The 18,958-nt window shown below is 55.1% G+C and overlaps 1 protein-coding gene across 4 annotated transcripts in view; it reads right to left on the reverse strand.

The window, feature by feature from the left end:
• Positions 1–3,104: 3,104 nt before the first annotated feature.
• CAMK2A (calcium/calmodulin dependent protein kinase II alpha) overlaps positions 3,105–18,958 on the reverse strand; it is a 39,404-nt gene continuing 23,550 nt past the window's right edge. For 2 of the 4 annotated variants that reach the window (XM_044388513.3, XM_044388514.3), the window contains 4 exons: positions 13,705–13,780; positions 11,024–11,118; positions 6,624–6,852; positions 3,105–6,374 (listed from right to left, as the gene is read on the reverse strand). In XM_044388513.3, coding sequence (XP_044244448.1) covers positions 6,371–6,374; positions 6,624–6,852; positions 11,024–11,118; positions 13,705–13,780 — 404 coding nt within the window. In that variant the 3' untranslated portion in view covers positions 3,105–6,370. Of the gene's footprint in view, positions 6,375–6,623; positions 6,853–9,981; positions 11,119–13,704; positions 13,781–18,958 lie in introns of those variants that run through there. The other 2 variants (XM_057312257.1, XM_057312256.1) reach the window with 1 other exon arrangement.

Here is an 18,958-nt window from a genome sequence, read left to right on the forward strand (position 1 = left end):
GGCAGGGGCCGGGGAGGGGCCAATGGTCAATATTGATCTAGCTACGTCAGGGGAGTGGATGGGGAAGCGGGAAGCCTGGGGTGGGGCTGGCTCATAACTGCTCTTCCAGCTCCCAGTGCAACTGTGGGAACTGGGGAATGGGGTGCTTGGCGCAGAATTCCCAAACTGACTGCTCACTGAAACTACAGCTTCCTGGAGGCCTGCCCAGGCTTCATGCGTCCTGTCCTCTGACGGTGGGGTCTACACATCCATATTTTTAGCCTACTCCCTAGGTGATTCTGCAGCCGCCAGCACCGTTCCCATCTTTGGGGACCACAGGCTCAGCCCCCTTATTGTAACAACGAGAAATCTGAGGTCCAGAGAGGGAAAGTAACTCACTCAAGGTCACACTGGGAGAGACTGATATCATTCTCCCCTTTTTCTTGGGTGAAAGGGTAGTCTCCTTCTAGATAGCTCCATCCATCTCCTAGCTGTGGCCCAAAGCTCAGGAAAGGATGGTGGGGCCAGGATGCCTAGAGGGAAGTGGCTTCTGAGAACTTGGTAGGTCCAGATGGAGAAGGGAGGGTGGAGCCCGTCCCAGGAAGAAGGACAAGGAGCAGGGGCCATTCCCACAGGACTGGACCTGCCCCACCCTGCCCTGCGCAAACACTCTCAGCACCTTCCTAAAAGATTTACTGTGGCCCAGTCCGGAGGGCCATTTCCATTGCTGGGGACCCGCCTGTACCCCGGAAAAGCACATCCACCACAAAGGAGATTTGGGACACCCTCTGACACTCTGGCCTCCCACAGCCTCCTCCCTAGCCTCGTCTCTCCCCACCCCTACCTGAGCCACTGTTCTGGGCTCTCAGCCTTTGCTTTGCCTCCACCCCCCCCCCCCGTTTCACTCTGTTGAGCATGGGCACAAAGTCTCCCCAGCACCCCCAGTTCCTGCCATGCTTCTCCTGCTCTCCTCTGGCTCCAATACACTTCGCACCTCCAGGTCCAGCCCCCGCCCCAGCCCACCCTGCACTCTGGTTCACCGCATGGCTCTCACTCTCTGGGGACAGAAGACAGGTCCAGCTCATCACTGGGCCCTATTCAGAGCCCAGTTGGCTGCAGCAGGCCCCGGCAGGTGTTTAGAGGGGCTGAAATTCCAAAACCCACCCCCCTCCCTCACACCCTGGGCCATCCCGGTCAGGTTCCCTCCCTCTGCTCTACAACGTCTTTGCTCATAGAAAGAAAGGAAGAGAAAAGCAGTGGCCGGTGGAGGGGCAACCTGAGGACCGTGTGAGCACGCGCCAGAGAGTAGGGCGTGCCAGGTCCGTGGTGTGCAGCAAAAGTCAGCCGCTGTTATTGCCCAGTGGCTCAACCCCTGCACTCTCCATCCTCCTTCATCCCTGCAGCCCTCATCCGCCAGGAGTTTACTCCGTGCCAGCACGCTGCTAGCCCCTGCACACGTGGGGAGCAGGGAGAGATGCTGTTCCGCCTTCAAGGAGCGCTCGGTTTTGCAGACTCCTGCTTATGTGCCTTCAGCCCAGAGTGCTCTGGTGAGGTGGGTACAGGGCTTGGGTCAGCCCACCCAGGGCCCTAACTCAGCATGTGCTGGGAGAGTGTGAGGAAGGCTTCCCCAAGGGGAGCTGTGTCCTGAAGGCTGAGGGGGCATTGCTGTGCACTGAGCAAGAGAAGGAGGGAGCCAGTGGGTTTCGTAGTAAATGGGCAGTGGGGAGGTAGGGACTGCGGGCGGTCGCTGGAAGGGACAGAGGGTCAAAGAGAGGAGATTCCTAAGACCCCAGTCACAGTTTGCTGGCCGTTCAGAGACAGGAAAACACGGATTGGGACCCCAAGGCCCTGGTTCCGTCTGGCTGGAAGCCTCTCTGCCTCTAGATCTCACCGTCTTCCTCTTCAGGATAGGGCTGTTCTGACACGAGAGGTATTGTGAAAGCCCTCTGTGAACTTTGAAGGGTCGTGCTCCTGGCAGGTGATAGTAGTGTTTTGGGTGGAGTTGGTACTTTCTGAGAGTTAAAGGGTAGGTCTTGGAAGTAGACTGGGAGCTCCAGGCTCAGGGCCTGGATGCTGCCTGTGACCTGTTCCTGTGCTGCCACCTGCTGGCGAGTATCTGCAATGGCAGCACGAGCCCTGAGGCCCGTGCTCATGGCCCTTCACAGCCTTGGCCTCTGCTTTCACTGTGAAGGTCCTCGTGTGTGTGCAAGGGGCACACACCTCGTGGCCCCTCTGCACACCAACAGTGAGGATGGACTCTGGAAGTGGCTGGTGCAGGAACTCTGGAGTCCTAGACACCCCGAGCACGGTCTAGAGGGGACTGTAGGCTCCACCAGGCACATCCCCCCTGTGGAATTCAGGTAACAGGCGGCAGCATGGCTGAGTGACCAGCTCACCTGGTTTGCCTGGAACCGTCCAGGTTTAGCACTGAAAATCCTGTGTCAGCAAACCAGGACAGGTGGTCACCCTGTCGTGGCCCGAGGGCCAAAGCCTCTGCATCACCATGTTGGCTCCGCCTGGACAGCCTAGACGCAGAGAACCAAACTGGCCTCTACTGCGGCAGGGGCCTCCCTGCCTCCTCAATGGAGGAGGCATCCTTCTCTCTGGCCCCAAGGCCCCCGGCCCAGTCCATAGATAATGTGTGGGTACTGAGGGCTTTCTCCCCTTACCCCTTTCTCTGAACCAGTCTCCAGGAGTCCTTAGGCCTGGTGGCTTGTCTGTGAGGCTGGGCTAGGGGAAGAGAATAGGTGTGGAGGGACTTCTGGAACAAATTCTCATTTTACAGGAAAACCAAGGCCTAGGGAGATGAACGTTGCCCCGGGCCCCTGAAGGAGACTTTGTTGCTGGCTGTTTGTGGCAACCCATGTCCACCCCCCCACCCTTGCTTTGGATAAGGGCCCCTCATATGCCTGAGAGAAAACTGGCCTCAACCCGCTCTAAGGCTGGGGCCCAGGATGCAGACATAATCCCACTGTAATTGGCTCAGCCTTGAGCATGAGACCAAGTTGGCCCAATCAGAATGGAGACCTTGGCTTTTATTTTGCAAATGGCGAGATCTGGAACAGGAAACAAAGAAACAAAACACACCCAGCGCCGGTGCTTGACCAAGACGAGACAGCAGCAAGTGCGCAGAAGTTGGTAGCTATTTATTGCACTGAAAACACCAGTAAAACAGACACCCCTTCTTCCCCCCTCCCACCCAATAGCAGAAGTTTTGAGCAGTGGTCATTCAAGTTCACAGCCACATATTTAAAAAAAAAAAAAAAGAAGAAGAAGAAAGAAAAAGAAAGAAAGAAAAGAAAAGAACTGAAACAAATCCCCAAACAAATAGTAACAGAGAAACCAGCACGGGGAGTCTGACAAACACATCCCCCAAAGGGTCTCCCCTTGGAAGACAGGAGGCCAGGACCAGCGCCACGGTGCGCACGGTCCTGGGGGAATGCTTTCCTACAGAGGTGTTTGCATGCTGGAGCCCAGGTCTGGTCTTAGGTCTGGATTTTTTTTGCATCTACAGAATGTTCTAGAGGAACAGAGTCTCACTGTCTGGTAGGGGTGGGCTCCGGGCCGCTTGTCGGCCAGCCTCCCCTGCGTGCTGCTTCGGGGTCACGCCTGTGCTCCACACTGGCTGACTACCCACCCACAGGAGTGGCCTTCCTCGTGGGGGCCGTTTCCTCCCGGGGTGGGGCCCTGCCTCCATTTCTCTGGCACTTGGAATGGGACACAGTGGATAGGAGGCATGAAGCATGTCAGCAAATAAGAATCAGGACATTGGGGTCCTTCAGCTCAGTTCCGCCTGGTGGAGAAACCCAGGGCCAGAGCAGGGAAAGGACTTGCCCGAGGTCACACAGCAAGTCTGGTCAGGACTGGGAATGGAATCCTACTAACCCCCAAAGCATGGCTCTTTCCCCGCAGTCCACTGCTGATAAGCAGTTGACAGGCACCAAAGAGGGGAATGAGGGGCAGGTGGGGGCATGGAGGGGGGCTGGCCAGTCCCAGAACGAAGCAGGAGTCCAGCCAGTGACTAACCCTGTCAGTTCTCACAGGTATATTGGGCTTCACTTCACCATCCTGTTGGATCCCCCATCAGCCCTGCAACATAGACTGGGCGGGAATATTTAACCCTTTAACTGATGGGGAAACTGAGGCTGAGAAAGGGACCAGACTTGGTCTTGGTAATGCAGCATCCCCTGTGAAGGCCGCACCCTCACCTGGGGCTTAGGGGTTGCTGTGCGAGCCGGCAGCTCACGAGGGAGGCAGGCGGTTTTGCCGCTGGGACTCTGGGATCACTGGGCCTTACTGGGAAGCCCTCTGGACTGGGGCGGGCCAAGTGCCTGCCCCCTGGGCCTCGGCAGCAGGGTGTCTGCCAAGGATAGAGGCCAGCGATCAACCAATTTGGAGAGCAGGAAGCCCAGGCAGCCTCTTTCCTGGCCTGCAGCCCCAGCCCAGCCTGCCTCGCCTGTCCCCAGGACAGCAGCTGTTGAGAAAAGGGCCCAGCAGACCTCTCATGATCAGGGAAAACTCAGAAAGTCCTGGATCGAACATCCCCACCAGTCCTCCAGCCAACACCCAGGGCTCCCCAGAGGTTCCGGGGAACCAGAACCTCCTCCAAATCCCTGGGGATGCGGCTCTTCCTCCCCTAAAATCCTCCAGAGGGGACAGTATCTCATGCTGGCAACACGGCCACACAGAGGCCAAAAAGCACAGAGAGGCGGCAACATAATTCCGAGTCGGACACTGAGAATACAACCTCTATTTTTTTTTTTTGTCCAAAACATGTAGATTGGTTTTGCTGAGTGTTTTTCTTCTTTTCTTTTTTTTTTTTTGAACATACTTACTGCATATAAAGTCATGCAAAGAAAACAGTGCAGACAGTAGATCTAGTGATGAGCCAAGGCATTCCACGCCAGAGTCAGTCCCAGGGAAGAGGGAAAGAGAAGGAAAAGAAAGAGATTCGAACCCACGGCTGCAGGATGAGGCGTGAAGAGGAGAAATACCAGTGCTCTGCTTGGAACAGCAGTTGATGGAGGGGAGAGGCAATGAAGACACATGCTCGTGAACCCCCAAAGACTAGGGGGGGCTGGGGGAGCACACACAGATGTGGTGGGATGAAATCCTGGGAAGCTGGGAAGCGTCCTAGTAGGAACCTCAGTTCGGGAGGCAAGCAAAAAAAAAAAAAAAAAAAAAAAAAAAGATATTTCTGTCCTGACAACCTCCCCCACTCTCTCTGCCCTGATTTGCTGTCTTTCAGCACTAACATCTGGTGTTTCTACAGTCCTGAAAGGAACCTTGGGACCAAAATGTCAGCGAGGCTCTTCCCCCACCCAGGGCTGAGTCCATCTCGGCCCCAGATAACCACAGGTGACAGAGTGCATCTCAGAGATGACATTAAAAAACAAAAAAACAAAAAACAAAAAAAGGAAAAAAAAAGAAGACCCAGAACAGAAAAAACCTACCCCTCACCCCTCTTCCCACCTCCCTTCCCAACCCGACCCGACCCTCCTCACAATAATTTGAGAGGTTTAGTTATTACATAAATATCCAGGAACGCAAAACCCATTTACGAAACACACAGAAGTCTGGCTATAAAAGGGCATGCGGTCCAAGGAGAAGTGGTACCTAAACGTTGCCTTCTTTGCCCCCAAAAAGCAATCAGATTCTCTCCCTCCGATGTGATGAAGCTGGAATTCTCCAGGACGGATGGAAGGGTGGAATGGGCGTTACTGTGGGAGGTAAACATCAGCTGAAGGCGGAAGGAAAGAGTGGGGGCACCCTGAGAGGATCGCACTCCACGCACCGAGGGGGAAGGGTCCGCACGGACAGGAGGATGGGGCAGGATGGGAGAAGAGCTGGGGAGGCAGTGTGAAGTGGGGGCTCCTGGCATCTGCTCCTCTCTCACCCTCTCCCACAGGGGAGGCTGGCTCATGGGGCTGGAGGGACCCTGGAAGGGAGAGACAGGGAGATGGGGGGCGGGTGCCACATTCCTCCTGATTCCGTGCCTCGCTCTCCTCGGCCCCTGGGGGACACACAGCTGGGCATTCTGGCCTACAGCCAAGGCAAGACCAGGCCAAGACGATAGCCAGGAGGGGGAGTCCTCAGAGCCAGCAGCCAGGGCACCCAGGGCACCCAGGCCTCAGGAAACCCCGCCCTGGCAGGGGACGCAGAGCGAGAGTGACAGGTGGTGGCAGGGAGATGTGCCATTTGCTCAGAAGTCGTGATAGCTTTTGTGAGCAGGCAGGTTTTCTTGATGCAGGTGTGACGGTGATGGTGATGATGGTGGTAGTGGGGTGATGTGATTGGGGGAGTTCCAGCAAAATCCAAGTGGGAGAACCAGCAGCCACATTCCATGAACGAAGAGTAAATCTCTGCGGTACAGGGCCCCCAGCCTGGTCCTTCAACTGTAAGAAACGGTATGTGCGGTGGGTGATGTGGTTGCTTCTGAGGGTGTCCTGTTTTCCTCAGGTCCCACCTAGCTTCCCCCACCCCCCAGGGAACCTGCAGGTCTGGTCTGCTCCCTGTGGTCCTCCAGCCCCCACCCCATGGCCTTCGAGCAGCCAAGTTCCCCAGCATGGCCCCCTCCAGACTGACGCCACCCCATTCCTTTAGACCGTCCCAGATGACAGAGGGCAGGAAGAAGGGGCTCTTACTGGGGCAGGACGGAGGGCGCCCCAGATCTGTGGAAGTGGACGATCTGCCATTTGCCATCCCGGCGGTGCCAGACGCGGGTCTCCTCCGACTGGGCCGTGCGGGGGATGCCGCCCGCATCCAGGTACTGCGTGATGCGGATATAGGCGATGCAGGCCGACTCGTCGCCCATCAGGTGGATATGGGGGTTCAGGATGGTGGTGTGCACGGGCTTGCTGTTCCGAGACCACACTGGAGGTGGGACGGGAGGGGGCAGAGGAGATGCAACTGGGGGCCTCCTGCGTCCCTTCCTTCGCTTCCCCATCTCCCAGCGACCCTCTCAGCAGAGGCACCCCTGCTGGCCTCATTGCCACAGGAGGGTCTCTGTGACAGGGCTCAGCTAGGAGTCAAGGCAGAACTTCTAGACGGCTAGAGCAGATCCTAGCTGAGAGACAATGGATTTCAGACATGCCAATTCTTTAAACACAGGGGAATGGGATTTTAGAATCAGTCTCTCAGACACACAGAGCTATAGGGCTATGACTGTAGAATCAGATGAACTTAGACCAGAGTCTCAAACCCAGTTTCCTACAGAGGCCAACCAAGTACATAAACAAGGGCGATGAGCGGAGTATAAGATGCTAAATTGGCAGCGGACCCTTTGCCTCTGGGTCAGGGAGCGAGTGATAGGGAGTGGTGGAGACTGTGGTGAAGAGCTCACCCTGTCCCACCTACAGAGGGCACCCTGTCCACAGCTTCCCTGGTGGCTGCTCTCTGAGTAGCTGACCCCTGAACCATGGGGGGGGGGGGGGAGTTAGCCCCCCCCACCCCCGCACACTTGAAAGTCCACATATAACTTCTGACTTCCCCAAAACTTAACTGCTAATAACGTTCTGTTGACTGGAAGCCTCACCGATAACATCAACAGTCAATTAACCCATATTTTGTATGTTACTTGTATTATGTGCTATATTCTTACAATAAGGTAAGCTAGAGGAGAGAAAATGTTATTAAGAAAATCACAAGGAAGAGAAAGTACACTGACAGGGCTGTGCTGTATTTATTGGGGAAAATGTGTGTATAAGGGGACCTGCACAGTTTTAACCCGTGTTGTTCAAGGGTCAGCTGTAAGTGGAACCCACATAGCCACACCTGATGTTTCAGGAGACTCTAGAAATCTGGATTTTTACGTGAAAATGCCTCATGTTTATTATTGGCCTCTAATTCACACGTAGAACCCTGTGCAAGCCCATGAAGCATATCTGCAGTCTAGGTCCGGCCAGTGGACCCCCGACTTGCTGCCCCTACTCCCAACATACGGAATTATGGAAGCCTGAGTAATATTGTAGACTCCTAGGATCTTGGAATCGTAAGGATGGAATTGGTGGTCATGGGGTGAGGTCATGGAGCTTTCCAGAGTCAGGCAGAAATGCATAACTCTTGTAACCATGACAAAACTGAGAAAAGTACCTGAAGCCAGCTTTCTCTATGCAAAATATGAGCCACTGTTATTATTATTAGTTATTATTATTAATTATTTTGGTTCTAGGAACTCTCCATTTTTTCAGCAAGATAGAAAACAAAAGCACAGAAAGACAATGACCCAGGGAGGGGCTGGACAGGGGTCACCAGGGTCCCAGGCTTCAGGGGAACCCTCATGCGTTCTCTTAGTGTAGCCTAAATACAGATCCAAATCCCACAGAGAACCAGTTTAAAATATACACTGCCCATCTCCTCTCTTGAAGATGACAATTCAAAAATCCGTACTATTCAAAAGCCTCCTTCCCCTTCCCCACCTGCTGATTCGGATGACCAGCCGGGTTTGTGAGCCATGGGTTTCCTGGACAGTGTAAAATGTCCTTTTTCCCAGGACTACTGAAAGCAGCCCTAATATTATCATCACACCGTACCTGGGCTTTGGCTGCAGAACACCAAGTCATGGAGTCTTACATACGTAGACTAACAGATTATTACAATTTGGGGTTCTCCGAGAGAATGTAGAGCTTTTGCATTATAGGCTTGCAAGTGACCTCAGAGGTCAGAGGTCACCCAGTGGCCCTCCTACAAAATTCAAGGAGGCCTCCGTAAGCATCCTCGACAGCAACCAGGGCTGGAGGCACTCAAGACCGTCTAGTTCAACGCATCCATGAAACATCTGGAAACTGAGGTCCAGAGAAGCAATCCGACATGTCCCAAGCTGGGCCCCTTCCTGAGAGAAACGCAATAGAACCTAAAAGAAGTCAGTCTCCAGATGGGACTGAATTAGGACAATCTAGAACAATCTCAGAAGTCATGGAACTTTACATCAAAAACCAGGGATGTACTGTATGGTGACTAACATAATATAATAAAAAGTTATTATTTAAAAAAAGAATACTCTCAGAAGAGACAAACGAGCTCAGCATTGTCGAGGGTCTTCCAGCCCTGGGCCTTTGCTGTTGCCGGCGAGGGCTGGGGTCCTGGGGGACATTTGTAAAGAAATGCCACCCTAATGCAGTGTCTCTGAATAGACATCCACCCTTGCAGGGAGCGTGGGAGAAACGGCCTGTTCCAGCAGAGAAAACAGACAGGATGGTGGGACTTGGCCCAGGGCAGGGAGCTGCTCTAGGTCCTGCACTCATGGGCCCTTCGGCATCCAAATCTGGAGTCCAAGGGGCTGGCGTCGGGAGGGGGCCCGTGGCCTGGACGCAGGCCAAGAGCTAGTGCAGCTTTCCCTGTGTGTTTAGTTTCCTTTTGCCATGTCTGAGCCTTGAGAGCCAGCTCAGTCTGGTCTTTGCTCAGTGGGGGTTGGGGAGTTCGCTCTGGAAAACCAGCACCTCCAGGAGACAGACCTGTAGAGAGGTGGCCATGGTGACCAGCCACGGAGCTCCAGGGTGATGGGGAAAACTTGGGGTCCAGCCATCTCTCTTCACATGAAAATTTAACCTCCACTGCTAGCCTTGGGGCATCAGAGTTTGATTTAGGGAAAAGGCAGTTTCCTTCTCGTCAGCTTGTTGGGGTGCTCTTGGGTCCCTCTAGCCTATCAGGACAGTCCGATTGGGTGCAGGCAAGAGAGGAGTGGACAGCTGGGGACTGCTAACACTCAGATGAGAGGGGGCCACCCGGGGCAGGGATGGGACGGAATGAGTCAGGACTGGGTTCTGCCACTGACTTTCTGGGATCCTGCAGAGGAGTCACTTCCTCTCTCTGAGCCTCAGTTTCCCCTTCTGGGTGAGGTAGAGCGGGACTAGACCCTATTTTGGTCACTTAAACGCCACCTTTGTTTTTGCCGTCTACCTGTACTTTATTAAAATACTTCCTTGAATCAATACAATTTATTAATTTATGTAAATTTATTTTAAAAGAAAACTTTCTAGCACAATCAATAATGAGCAACCAGTATCACAGAATACAACTTTAATCATAAGTCCAGTGTCCACGAAATAAAGCTATGTCACCCTGGCTCCATGCTCTTGCCTGCAAGGGATCCGAGCCTGACACTGTTCTCTCTTGGATGAGGGGGTAAATGAGGCAGTGCGAGAGAGGTGTTTAACTAGCGTCCAGCCGAGCCTTTCCCCCGATGAAGCCGGACGTAGTGAAAGAGAATTTAGAAAGGGACCGGCTTTCTCACTGTGCGACCAGTGCTGTTTCAAGGGGTGCCCACAGGCACCGGAAGCCATCTTGCGGAGCCTCAATGGTATATGCCTTCCTTTTGGGGTGCCCTGGGTATGCCACCTCTCAGGGCCTTCCTCTAGTCCTGAGCTACGTGAGTCTGACCTGCACGTGCTTTGGTTCGTCCCTGTCTGACCCCTGGCCAAGGTGAGACATGGACACAGGCAGAAAGCGCCCTAGGTCAGGCCCAGCCTCAGCCCGCTGACAGCCCCTGGTTGCAAAGCTGCCAGGGTCTCTCCTGCAGAGGAGAGGCCCAGGAAGGACGGACATGCGGACAGAGACCTAGACAAACAGGCAGGGGCACAGCAGTGTGAGCTCAGGTCCCCTCCTCTTCCCCGGACAGCCCGCCCACAGGCATAACAGCCCACCGGCCTGCTTGTGACCAGAGGGACAGTGGGGGTGGCCCCAGGCATCTAGATGGCTGTAACGCGGGTACATGTCCAGGCAGGAAGGGCTCCCTCCTCTGTAAACTGAGAATAAAGGCCCTGCCCACGCCCTCCCAGGGGCAGGGGCGGGGGCAGGAGAGGGCTGGGGGGCTTGCCACACTTGTCCCAGGTCCCCATCCTCAGCCACAGGAGGGACAGCTGGCAGTGGGATGGGCCCAGGTTATGAGAGGGAACCAAGATGGTACCAACCCCTGTCCATACGGGATCTTCCTCTTCGCTGGCTCCTGAGCCGCCCCGGGGGCCCTGCCCGTCACCCTGCTGTGCCATCCGGCAGGACATGGAACGAGAGCAGACAACAGGCACCCCAGAGAGAAGGGATTGCTCACGGTTTTCAAAATAGAATCGATGGAAGTCCAGGCCCTCGACCAGGTTCCCCAGGGCCTCAGGTTCGAAGGCCGTCATCCCGGGGTCACACATCTTCCTAGGGGGAGGAAGTCAGAGGAAAGAGGGGTTGGGGTGGCCTCTTGGGGCCACCCTCTAACTCCAGGGTTCTGCACTGGAGGAGGGTGGGCCTGTGACGTCGGAGTGATTGCGCTCATGTCACAGGATCAGTGGAGTTGGTGGGTGGGAACGGGCTTGTGAACTGTACCGTGAGGCGCCCACCGCCGACCAGGGGGCGCCACTTAGAACTGGGAAGCCTAGGTTCGGGTCCTGGTCTTGCCACTCACCGGTTATAAGACCCCCAGCAAGTGGCTTAACATGACCAAGGAAGAGCCGCGAAGCGCGGCGCGCAGCACCCAGGCGCTGGCCGGGTAACTCAGCCTGTGTACTCCCCTCCAAATCTCAGCCCCCCACCCAGGGCCGCAGGGCCAGAGGGGCTCTTCCCGGTTTGCCTTCTTTGGGAGGAGGACCTTTTCCTTCACACGAAAGTCACTTCTGCTCACAGAGCAGGTGCATTTTGCAGGGTGGGTTTTGCTTCTTTCAAGGTGCCCCTTTTGCTCTGTGTGAACCTCAGTTTCCTCTTCTGTAACATGAGGAAAATAGCCTTCCAGAAGTCATGCCTGGAAGGAAGGCATGTACTTTCAGCTCAGAGCTCCCTTCCCGGTCTCAGCCTTCTGGGGAACCCTGACAGCCAGGTGGTGGAAGGAAAAAACCGTCTCCTCTACCCCCAGGCCTCTGGAATCTGGGGCACAACACAGACCCCCGTCACAATGACAGTGCGGCCAAGGACAGGCAGTACCTCAGGACAAGCCCGGATTCCCAAGCCGGGGAGGAACCGGAGACACTGGAGGACAGGTACTGGGCCCAGGGTTGTTTGAGCTGGCCACTGTGGTGGGTGAGTGCAGGGCACTCCAACCCTGCTCTTCCCTGACTTCCTGTCCCTATGACCCCGACAGCTCACTTCTCCACTCAGCACCTCAGATTCTCCAAATGGATTAGCCAGGGGCTGGGACCTCTGCTCAGACCATATGAGATGCTCAGGACCCGTCAGTTGCCTTTAAAGTTGGGGGTCTGAGCTCTGAGTGTCGGGGAGACTGAGCACCCTCACCGGAGAAGCCCCTCTCCAGGAGGTCTCTGGGGTCCCTGACTCCGAAGGGACTCAGAGACCACCTGCTCCAACTCCATTATACACCTAGGGATACTGAGGCTCAGTGAGTGAGGGTTACACACGGGGCCAGACTCAGGGGACCACAGTCTCCAGAGGTCAAGTCAGAACCTAAAGTAGGCTGTATGTGCCAGAGAAAGCAACATCACAGAGGTGGGAGGGGAGTCCCCAGAAATGGCCCCCCAGAATGGGGGGGTGGTGGGGTCCACAGAAACCGCCTCTCTTTCCCTCCCTCCCTGGCTGTATCCTTCTAGAGATAGTCTTGGGCTCCTCCGTGGCTGATTTAGCTGTCTTGAGGGCTGGCGGCAAGACCCGTTTAACGGCATGTTTCTATGCTTTTCGGCTTTACCCAGATGCACGTGTGCACACACGCCTGCGCACGCCCCGATGCACACAGTCACAAACGTGCACGTGTGGACAAGTGCATGCACACACGCGTCCATGCAGCCTCAGTCTCACACCTGGACCTTCCAGAGTCCTTAATCCTCCGACAGAGGCAGTAGATTGCTGGGGCTTTGCCACCTGCTGCTGCTGAAACCCTCCCACAGTTAAAACGCACCCGGCCTGCCAAGCCTTTGGGAGACAAACTTAAGCTCCTGGGCCCGGTGGGAACCGGGAACCACCTGCCCAAGACCCAAATCCCAGTTTGGTTATTCGACCTCACCTGAACCCAACAGGCAAGGGTTATTCGGCCTGAGTTGGCAGCTTTGTCCACCAAAAAGCGTATGTGGGGTCTTGTCAGCCCTAGCTGAGCTGTTGAGGCCGCAGTCCAGAATCCTCCCTCTCCCTGGGGTGGGCTGAGGACAGGCCGGGGCCTGCTTCCGGGCCAGACCAGGCAGTGTGTGGGTGGCCACTAGGGGGCGCTCCAGCCCAGCCTTTGCACACAGCCACCCATGAAAGGCTGGTCCAGGTGGGTAGGGGACGTCTCCTACCATCTGTTTCACTTTCTGTTATTTTTGGACACTCCGCCTTATTCCCCAGAGGATTGAAGGTTCTGTTGAGGTTCTTTTGCTCACCCCTGCTCACGGAAGGACGCACCCTATGGATTCCTGCCTGCCCCTGCCAGCCTGAGGTCAGAGGCCTGAGGAGGTCCAGGGCGAGGAGCAGGCCCGTGCAGCAGGTCTGAGGAGAGGCCCGCCTCCCTCCCCTCCTTCCCCGCTCATCTCCTGAGGAGGCCCATGCTGTAGTGGGGAAGCAAAGGAGTTTTGTTGGAGTTCCTCCTGGGGAACAGAGATGAGGAGGGTGGGAGGAGGAGAAGAGGGAGGACCGAGATACAGTATTGTGAACAGAAAGCTTCGTTAAAGCATAAAGTCTAAATGCAAAACAGAAATATGAGTTCAGTCTGGTTCACGGCACATGCAGAGTGAATGAGGGTCAGGGACGAGGACCCCCAAGTTAGCCATCAGCACCCCCTGAACAGTGATCCAGGCAGGACATGCAGAATGGACCCAGCCGACTCACGTGTAGGACTCAAAATCTCCATTGCTTATGGCTTCAATCAGCTGCTCTGTCACTTTAATAATCTCCTGTTTCCGCACTGTAAGTCAGGAGGAGACACAGAGAAGTGATAGTAATAGTAACGAAGCCCCAGCTACCACTTTCTGCGTCCCTGGTGTGTGCCAGACCCCACGCTAGGACCTGAGGGCCTCGTGGAGACGGTCTCATTAGCCTCCCATTATCGCTGGGAGATAGGTATCATTACTCCCATTTCACAGAAGCAGAAACTGAGGCCCAGAAAGGTAGAGAAAGGTGGGAAAGTTCCCTCAGCTGCAAAGGGCAGAGCCAGGGTCCCGATTGGCAGCCTTTGTCTCGGTGAAGCACGCCTGGTGGACATTCTGACGTTAGGCCTGAGGGGAAGCCAGGCTGACTGCAAAATACGCTTCTCCTTCCGTCCCCTTGCTTTGCTGCCTGAATCAAAACCGGGCCAACAGCGGCAGTTGTCCCTAGCAGCCAAACTGGGGCCCTGAAGGCAGGTCTTAGGGCTTACTCATCCCTTAGGTCTGAGTGAGCTTTTTGCTCCATTTGGGGGCCTGTAGGAATCAGGCACTGAGGGGTTCAGAACTTTCTAGGCATAACGAATCCCAGTTGCTGAGACCTGGCGTCCGCTGTCCACCCCTGGAACAGGATGAATCCCTGGTCTTTCTGATAGAGGCTTAGGCATCAGCTTTCACATTAGCTGTGTGCTGTTCTGAGCCCCAGTTTTCCCAGCCGTGAAATGGAAACAACCACCTCTCATCCCTTCAGGGCCCAACCCAGACTTGAGTACCAGACGGACTTCACGTCAGTCCCGGTGCAGGTCCTCCCAAGCTGAGCCACGAGGCCACAAGGCTGTTTCCTGGGCCGCCCGACGGAGGCGACAGCCCCCCCTCCCCCCCAGTGATGAGGTAATGAGGGGGGAGGAGGTGGTGGGCAGAAGCGCCTGGCACACAGTAGGTACACATTTTAAGCGCCGCCACTTCCTGTCTCCTCCGACACAGGTGACCACACCTGCTCCTCACAGACACCCCGGGAGGCCAGCAAGGCCCGCGCCCCCCGACCTGATGCACGTGGAGACTGAGCCTCGGGGGCGGAGGAATTCGGAGCCAGGCATCCCGGCTCTGGGCAGGACTGTCCCACCAGAAGCCTGGCGTGCTTCCCTGGGGCGGGCTCTCCCCCCCACAGGCCCAAGCTTCACTTGCAACCCCGTCAGCTGGCTGGCCTACGGAGCGGTCTGGTGAGGTACATGGGCACGTTGCCCTGTCTCAGTCTGGGACGGAGGGGGAGGAGCACGCCTGGCTGAGGCCCCGCCCCTGTCCCTTTCCTCACCGCTGCCCGTGCCACCCCACGCCAGCTGATGCCGGGTTGCTCACCTTAGGCCCAGAGGACACAGAATCCTACAACATCCAGGCTGAAAGAACCCGCGGGGACCAGGCACTCGGCCTCCTTTGCAAACTATGGGGGAAATGGAGGCCCAGGAAGGGGTTGACTTGCCCAAGGACATAGAACACCTGGGTGCAGAGTCTGGCTCCCAGCCCAGGGCCTTTTCCACAGAACCTCCACACCCCCCATGCTCCCTTAGGCCCGTACGCGTGTCTATCTCCTAGCTCAGATCCGAGCTCCATGGAAGCTGGGCCGTGGCTGCCCTTGCCGCACTGGACGCCTGGCCCTGGAACAGACCTGGCCCCACAGGCCTTCCTCACTGCACGAGCAAGCCCACCAGGCATTATGCCGTGTGCTCAGCCTGCAGCGTCTGGAAACCTCACGGCTCGACTTCATGTGGCTGTCACTTCCACATCAGAGGTGAGCAAACCGCAAGTGAGAGCAGTTGGCGGGTCTGCTATGGTGGGCCGACCGCCCCCACCAGGCCCACGAGAGTTTGCGGCTCCAACGCCCGTCACACTGTCCTCAGGGCAGGGGCCCTGTGCCCAGCATGGCTCTTGGCACATGGTGGGTGCTCCTTAGACAGAACAGTCCCTGTCTCCAGGGTCAGTAGCACAGCGAGGGGCTAATTCTTTCTCTCCTGGCTCTGCTAAGAGTTGCGGGGCTGGGAATGAGCCTGTGGACCGTGAGCTCCGCGGGCTCACTCTGTGGCCTTGTCTGGGGCGGGGGCAGGGGAGGCAGAAGTGAATGAATCACGGGGTGGACCGAACCAGGGCCTGAGGCTGCTGTCTTCGCCCTGTGTGCTGGGATCTACGAAGGCGCCAGGGGGTCTCTGTTCCCTGGAGCCCAAGAGCCTGGCCTGCTGCCCAACTCTGCCTTCCTTCATGGAGACGGAGGGCAGGGAGACACCCACCCCTGCCAGGAGACACCTCACCCCACTTCCGTGCAGAATCAGCGGGATGACCCAGGGCGGTTCCACACACTCCTGGCAGGCCTGTGCAGCCTCCCAGCTTCCTCCGCACAGACCTGAAGTTTCCTTCCGGCCCGACATTCCACCAGCCTGTGCTTAATGCATGCCCTAACTCCCGTGGGCTGCTTCTCGCTGCCGTCCCAGAGAGGCTAGGAAAGTGGTCAGGGGCATGGATTCTGGAGCCAGACTCCCTGGGTTTGGATCCCGACTCTGCTACTTAGTAACTGTGACCTTGGGCAAGGTACTTCCCCATGCCTCAGTTTCCCTGTATGTATAACGGAGCTTCTAAAAGTACTTACCTCACCGGGTGGTTCTGAGGACTGAGTTACGGGTGCATCAGTAGAAGTAATGAACACATACGTGGTTCTCACTGAGAACCAGCTACTGTTCCAAGCCCTTTCTATCAACTGATTTATGTCAATAATGATGCATAATATAAAGCATTTAGAGCAGTGCCTGGCAGTCCATGAATAACATGATTATTATCATCTGGAAATCTCTGAATTGGAAGTTCTCCCTGAGGACAGCCCCTGGTCTCTAGCCATGGCAGGGATGCTTCCCAGCAGCCTGAGACGCGATGGTTCCGTCTTGGTTGGAACGTTGGGCTTGCAGCCTGCCGGGCGGCCTGACACACTGCTGGGCATCTCTCCCTTTGCACCCACCTCCTTCTTCTTCTAAGTCAGACTCTCCCCACCGAAAGCGCCTTGTTATAGTTCTCTTCCCCTTTCTGCCTTCTGGGGCCCCAAAGTGTGCACCTGCTTCCCCAGACCCTATGCCCTCTCCCTCTACTAGTCTTCTCTTTCTAGGGCTGAAAGCCTCCAGGATAGGGTTTGCAGGATCTGACTTAAGCTGGCCATCCACTGTTTGAGGGTCCTTGAGCTGTTTAAATGCCTCTCTGAGTGTTAGCACACAATCCTCAGTGTGGCTTGAATATTGCAGAATATCGGGTCTGGGGTAGAACTCTCTATCCCCTCCCCAATTCTGGACATTATACCTCTATTAATGCATCCAGAGACAATGCCTAACTTGGCTGTGCCTCTACCCACTCAGGACATTAAGTTTGCCAACAGCGGAAGTCTAGTGGGCAGAAATCTCCCTAGTAGTTTCATCTCTAGGACAGAAGATCTGGGAATCTGGTGCTCCTTAGATCTGGAGAAACTCACTCAGGTTTTGGGTCTCTTCCATGTCCTCAGCAGTCCTGTTGTGTGTGAGAGATTCATTCAGCAGTTTCTCAGCGGCAACCTCTGGCATTTTTCATCTGCCAGGTGTTCACCCATTCAATCTAGGAGTACTCCCATACAAATGGGAAAGCTGAGGCCCCAGAGAGGTTAAGGTACTCTCTGAAGGTCACACAGTGTGCTGAGGCCAAGATGGGATCAGCAGTCCTGGCTGGTATTTCCCAGAAGGTCTCTGTCTAGATTTTGAGGCAGCTCTTTGGGCTGGGGAGGAAATTAATTTTCATGGAGCTGACCAGTCGGAGGTAGGGAAGTGGGAAGGAAGCCTGGCAAAGCCCCGTCCTTGCAGCTCTGAGGGCCAGAGGCCTATGCATTAAGCCTGAGATGCTCTGAAATATTAATGTCTTTTTCTTTGCTCAGGGGAAAATGTTCCCTGGAGGATGACATTTCTAATTAACTTTAATGTTAGGTCAGAATCTACCCCAACAGCTGCTATTCTCACTTAGTGAGAAGACTTAACAAATTAACACCAGAAAATATTTTTTTTCTGAAACTTTCTCTGAGGCCTGAAGAAGCTGGGAAAGGCACAGGGCTCCTCTCCTGCCAAACACAGGAAGAAGCTCCTGGCTGAGCCAGCATCTCTTCTATCAGACATGGCCTTTTACCTGCGGGAAACTGAGGCAGGGAACGGGGCCCCAGTTCTGCCATTAATAACCTGGATGTGCCCTTTCTCTCTGGGCCTCAGATGCCCCTCTGTAAAAGGGGCACAGGTGAACTAAAATTTAAGATTCCACAAATTTTCCCATCCTGATCTCTCTAGAGCAGAGGCTAATGACAGCAGATGTGGGGCCTCAGGGACGCCACCCAGAGCCATTTCTCCAGGTGGGAATGTCTTCAATGGGTCACATTCACATTTACAATGCATACAAATTTCGCATTCCTTTCCAAATATTTCTAACATATAAATATCTGTGTTAAAATAATCTTTGAGTAAAACTGATGCTCCGAGAAAATTTCATGTGGCTTCCTGTCATTCAGCCATCAGCTCCAGTTTGAAAAAAATAAATTAAAATTTATTAAACCATTACCAGCGCCAAACACTGTGAAACCACTTTATACGCAGACACTCATTTCATCCGCACAGCAGTCCTCTGAGATTGATACTATTATCATCAACTCTTTACTGAAGGAAAACTGAGGCTCAGAGAGGTTGAGTAAGTTGTCCACAGTCACCCAGCAAATGGACTGCAGTGAAGAAACACAGAGCCAGTTCACCTCTACAACCCCTGTCCGCTTTGAGACCAGCATTATGAGGCCATAACGGGTCTTTTCAAAATCCCAGTGCCTCTTATCATGAGGACAGCGAGCCTCGAAGGTGGGGAAAGTCTTGGAAATGCCATGTCTTGGCCCACCACAAACCGATGGACTCAGAGTCCACAGGGGCAGGGCTGGGAATGTGGTTGGAAAATCACACCTGAGGGATTTAGAATGCACTTGACCCCAATGGGGAGTTCTTCTTCAGGATCATCGGTCTTTAAAGGCCGTCCCTAGTGCCATCATGGAAGACTGATCTGCTCTAGTGCAGGGTGGTGGCGATGGCGTGACTGTCCCCCACGGCCCGGCTGGCAGTGACCGCACAGGGACACACACGGGGTGGGGCCGATCTTCCAAGGCCTCCATCCGGGCAGAGTTGGGACGGTAGTCATGGTGT

Source organism: Ursus arctos, unplaced genomic scaffold (genome assembly GCF_023065955.2).
Source record: "Ursus arctos isolate Adak ecotype North America unplaced genomic scaffold, UrsArc2.0 scaffold_15, whole genome shotgun sequence".
NCBI lineage: Eukaryota > Metazoa > Chordata > Mammalia > Carnivora > Ursidae > Ursus > Ursus arctos.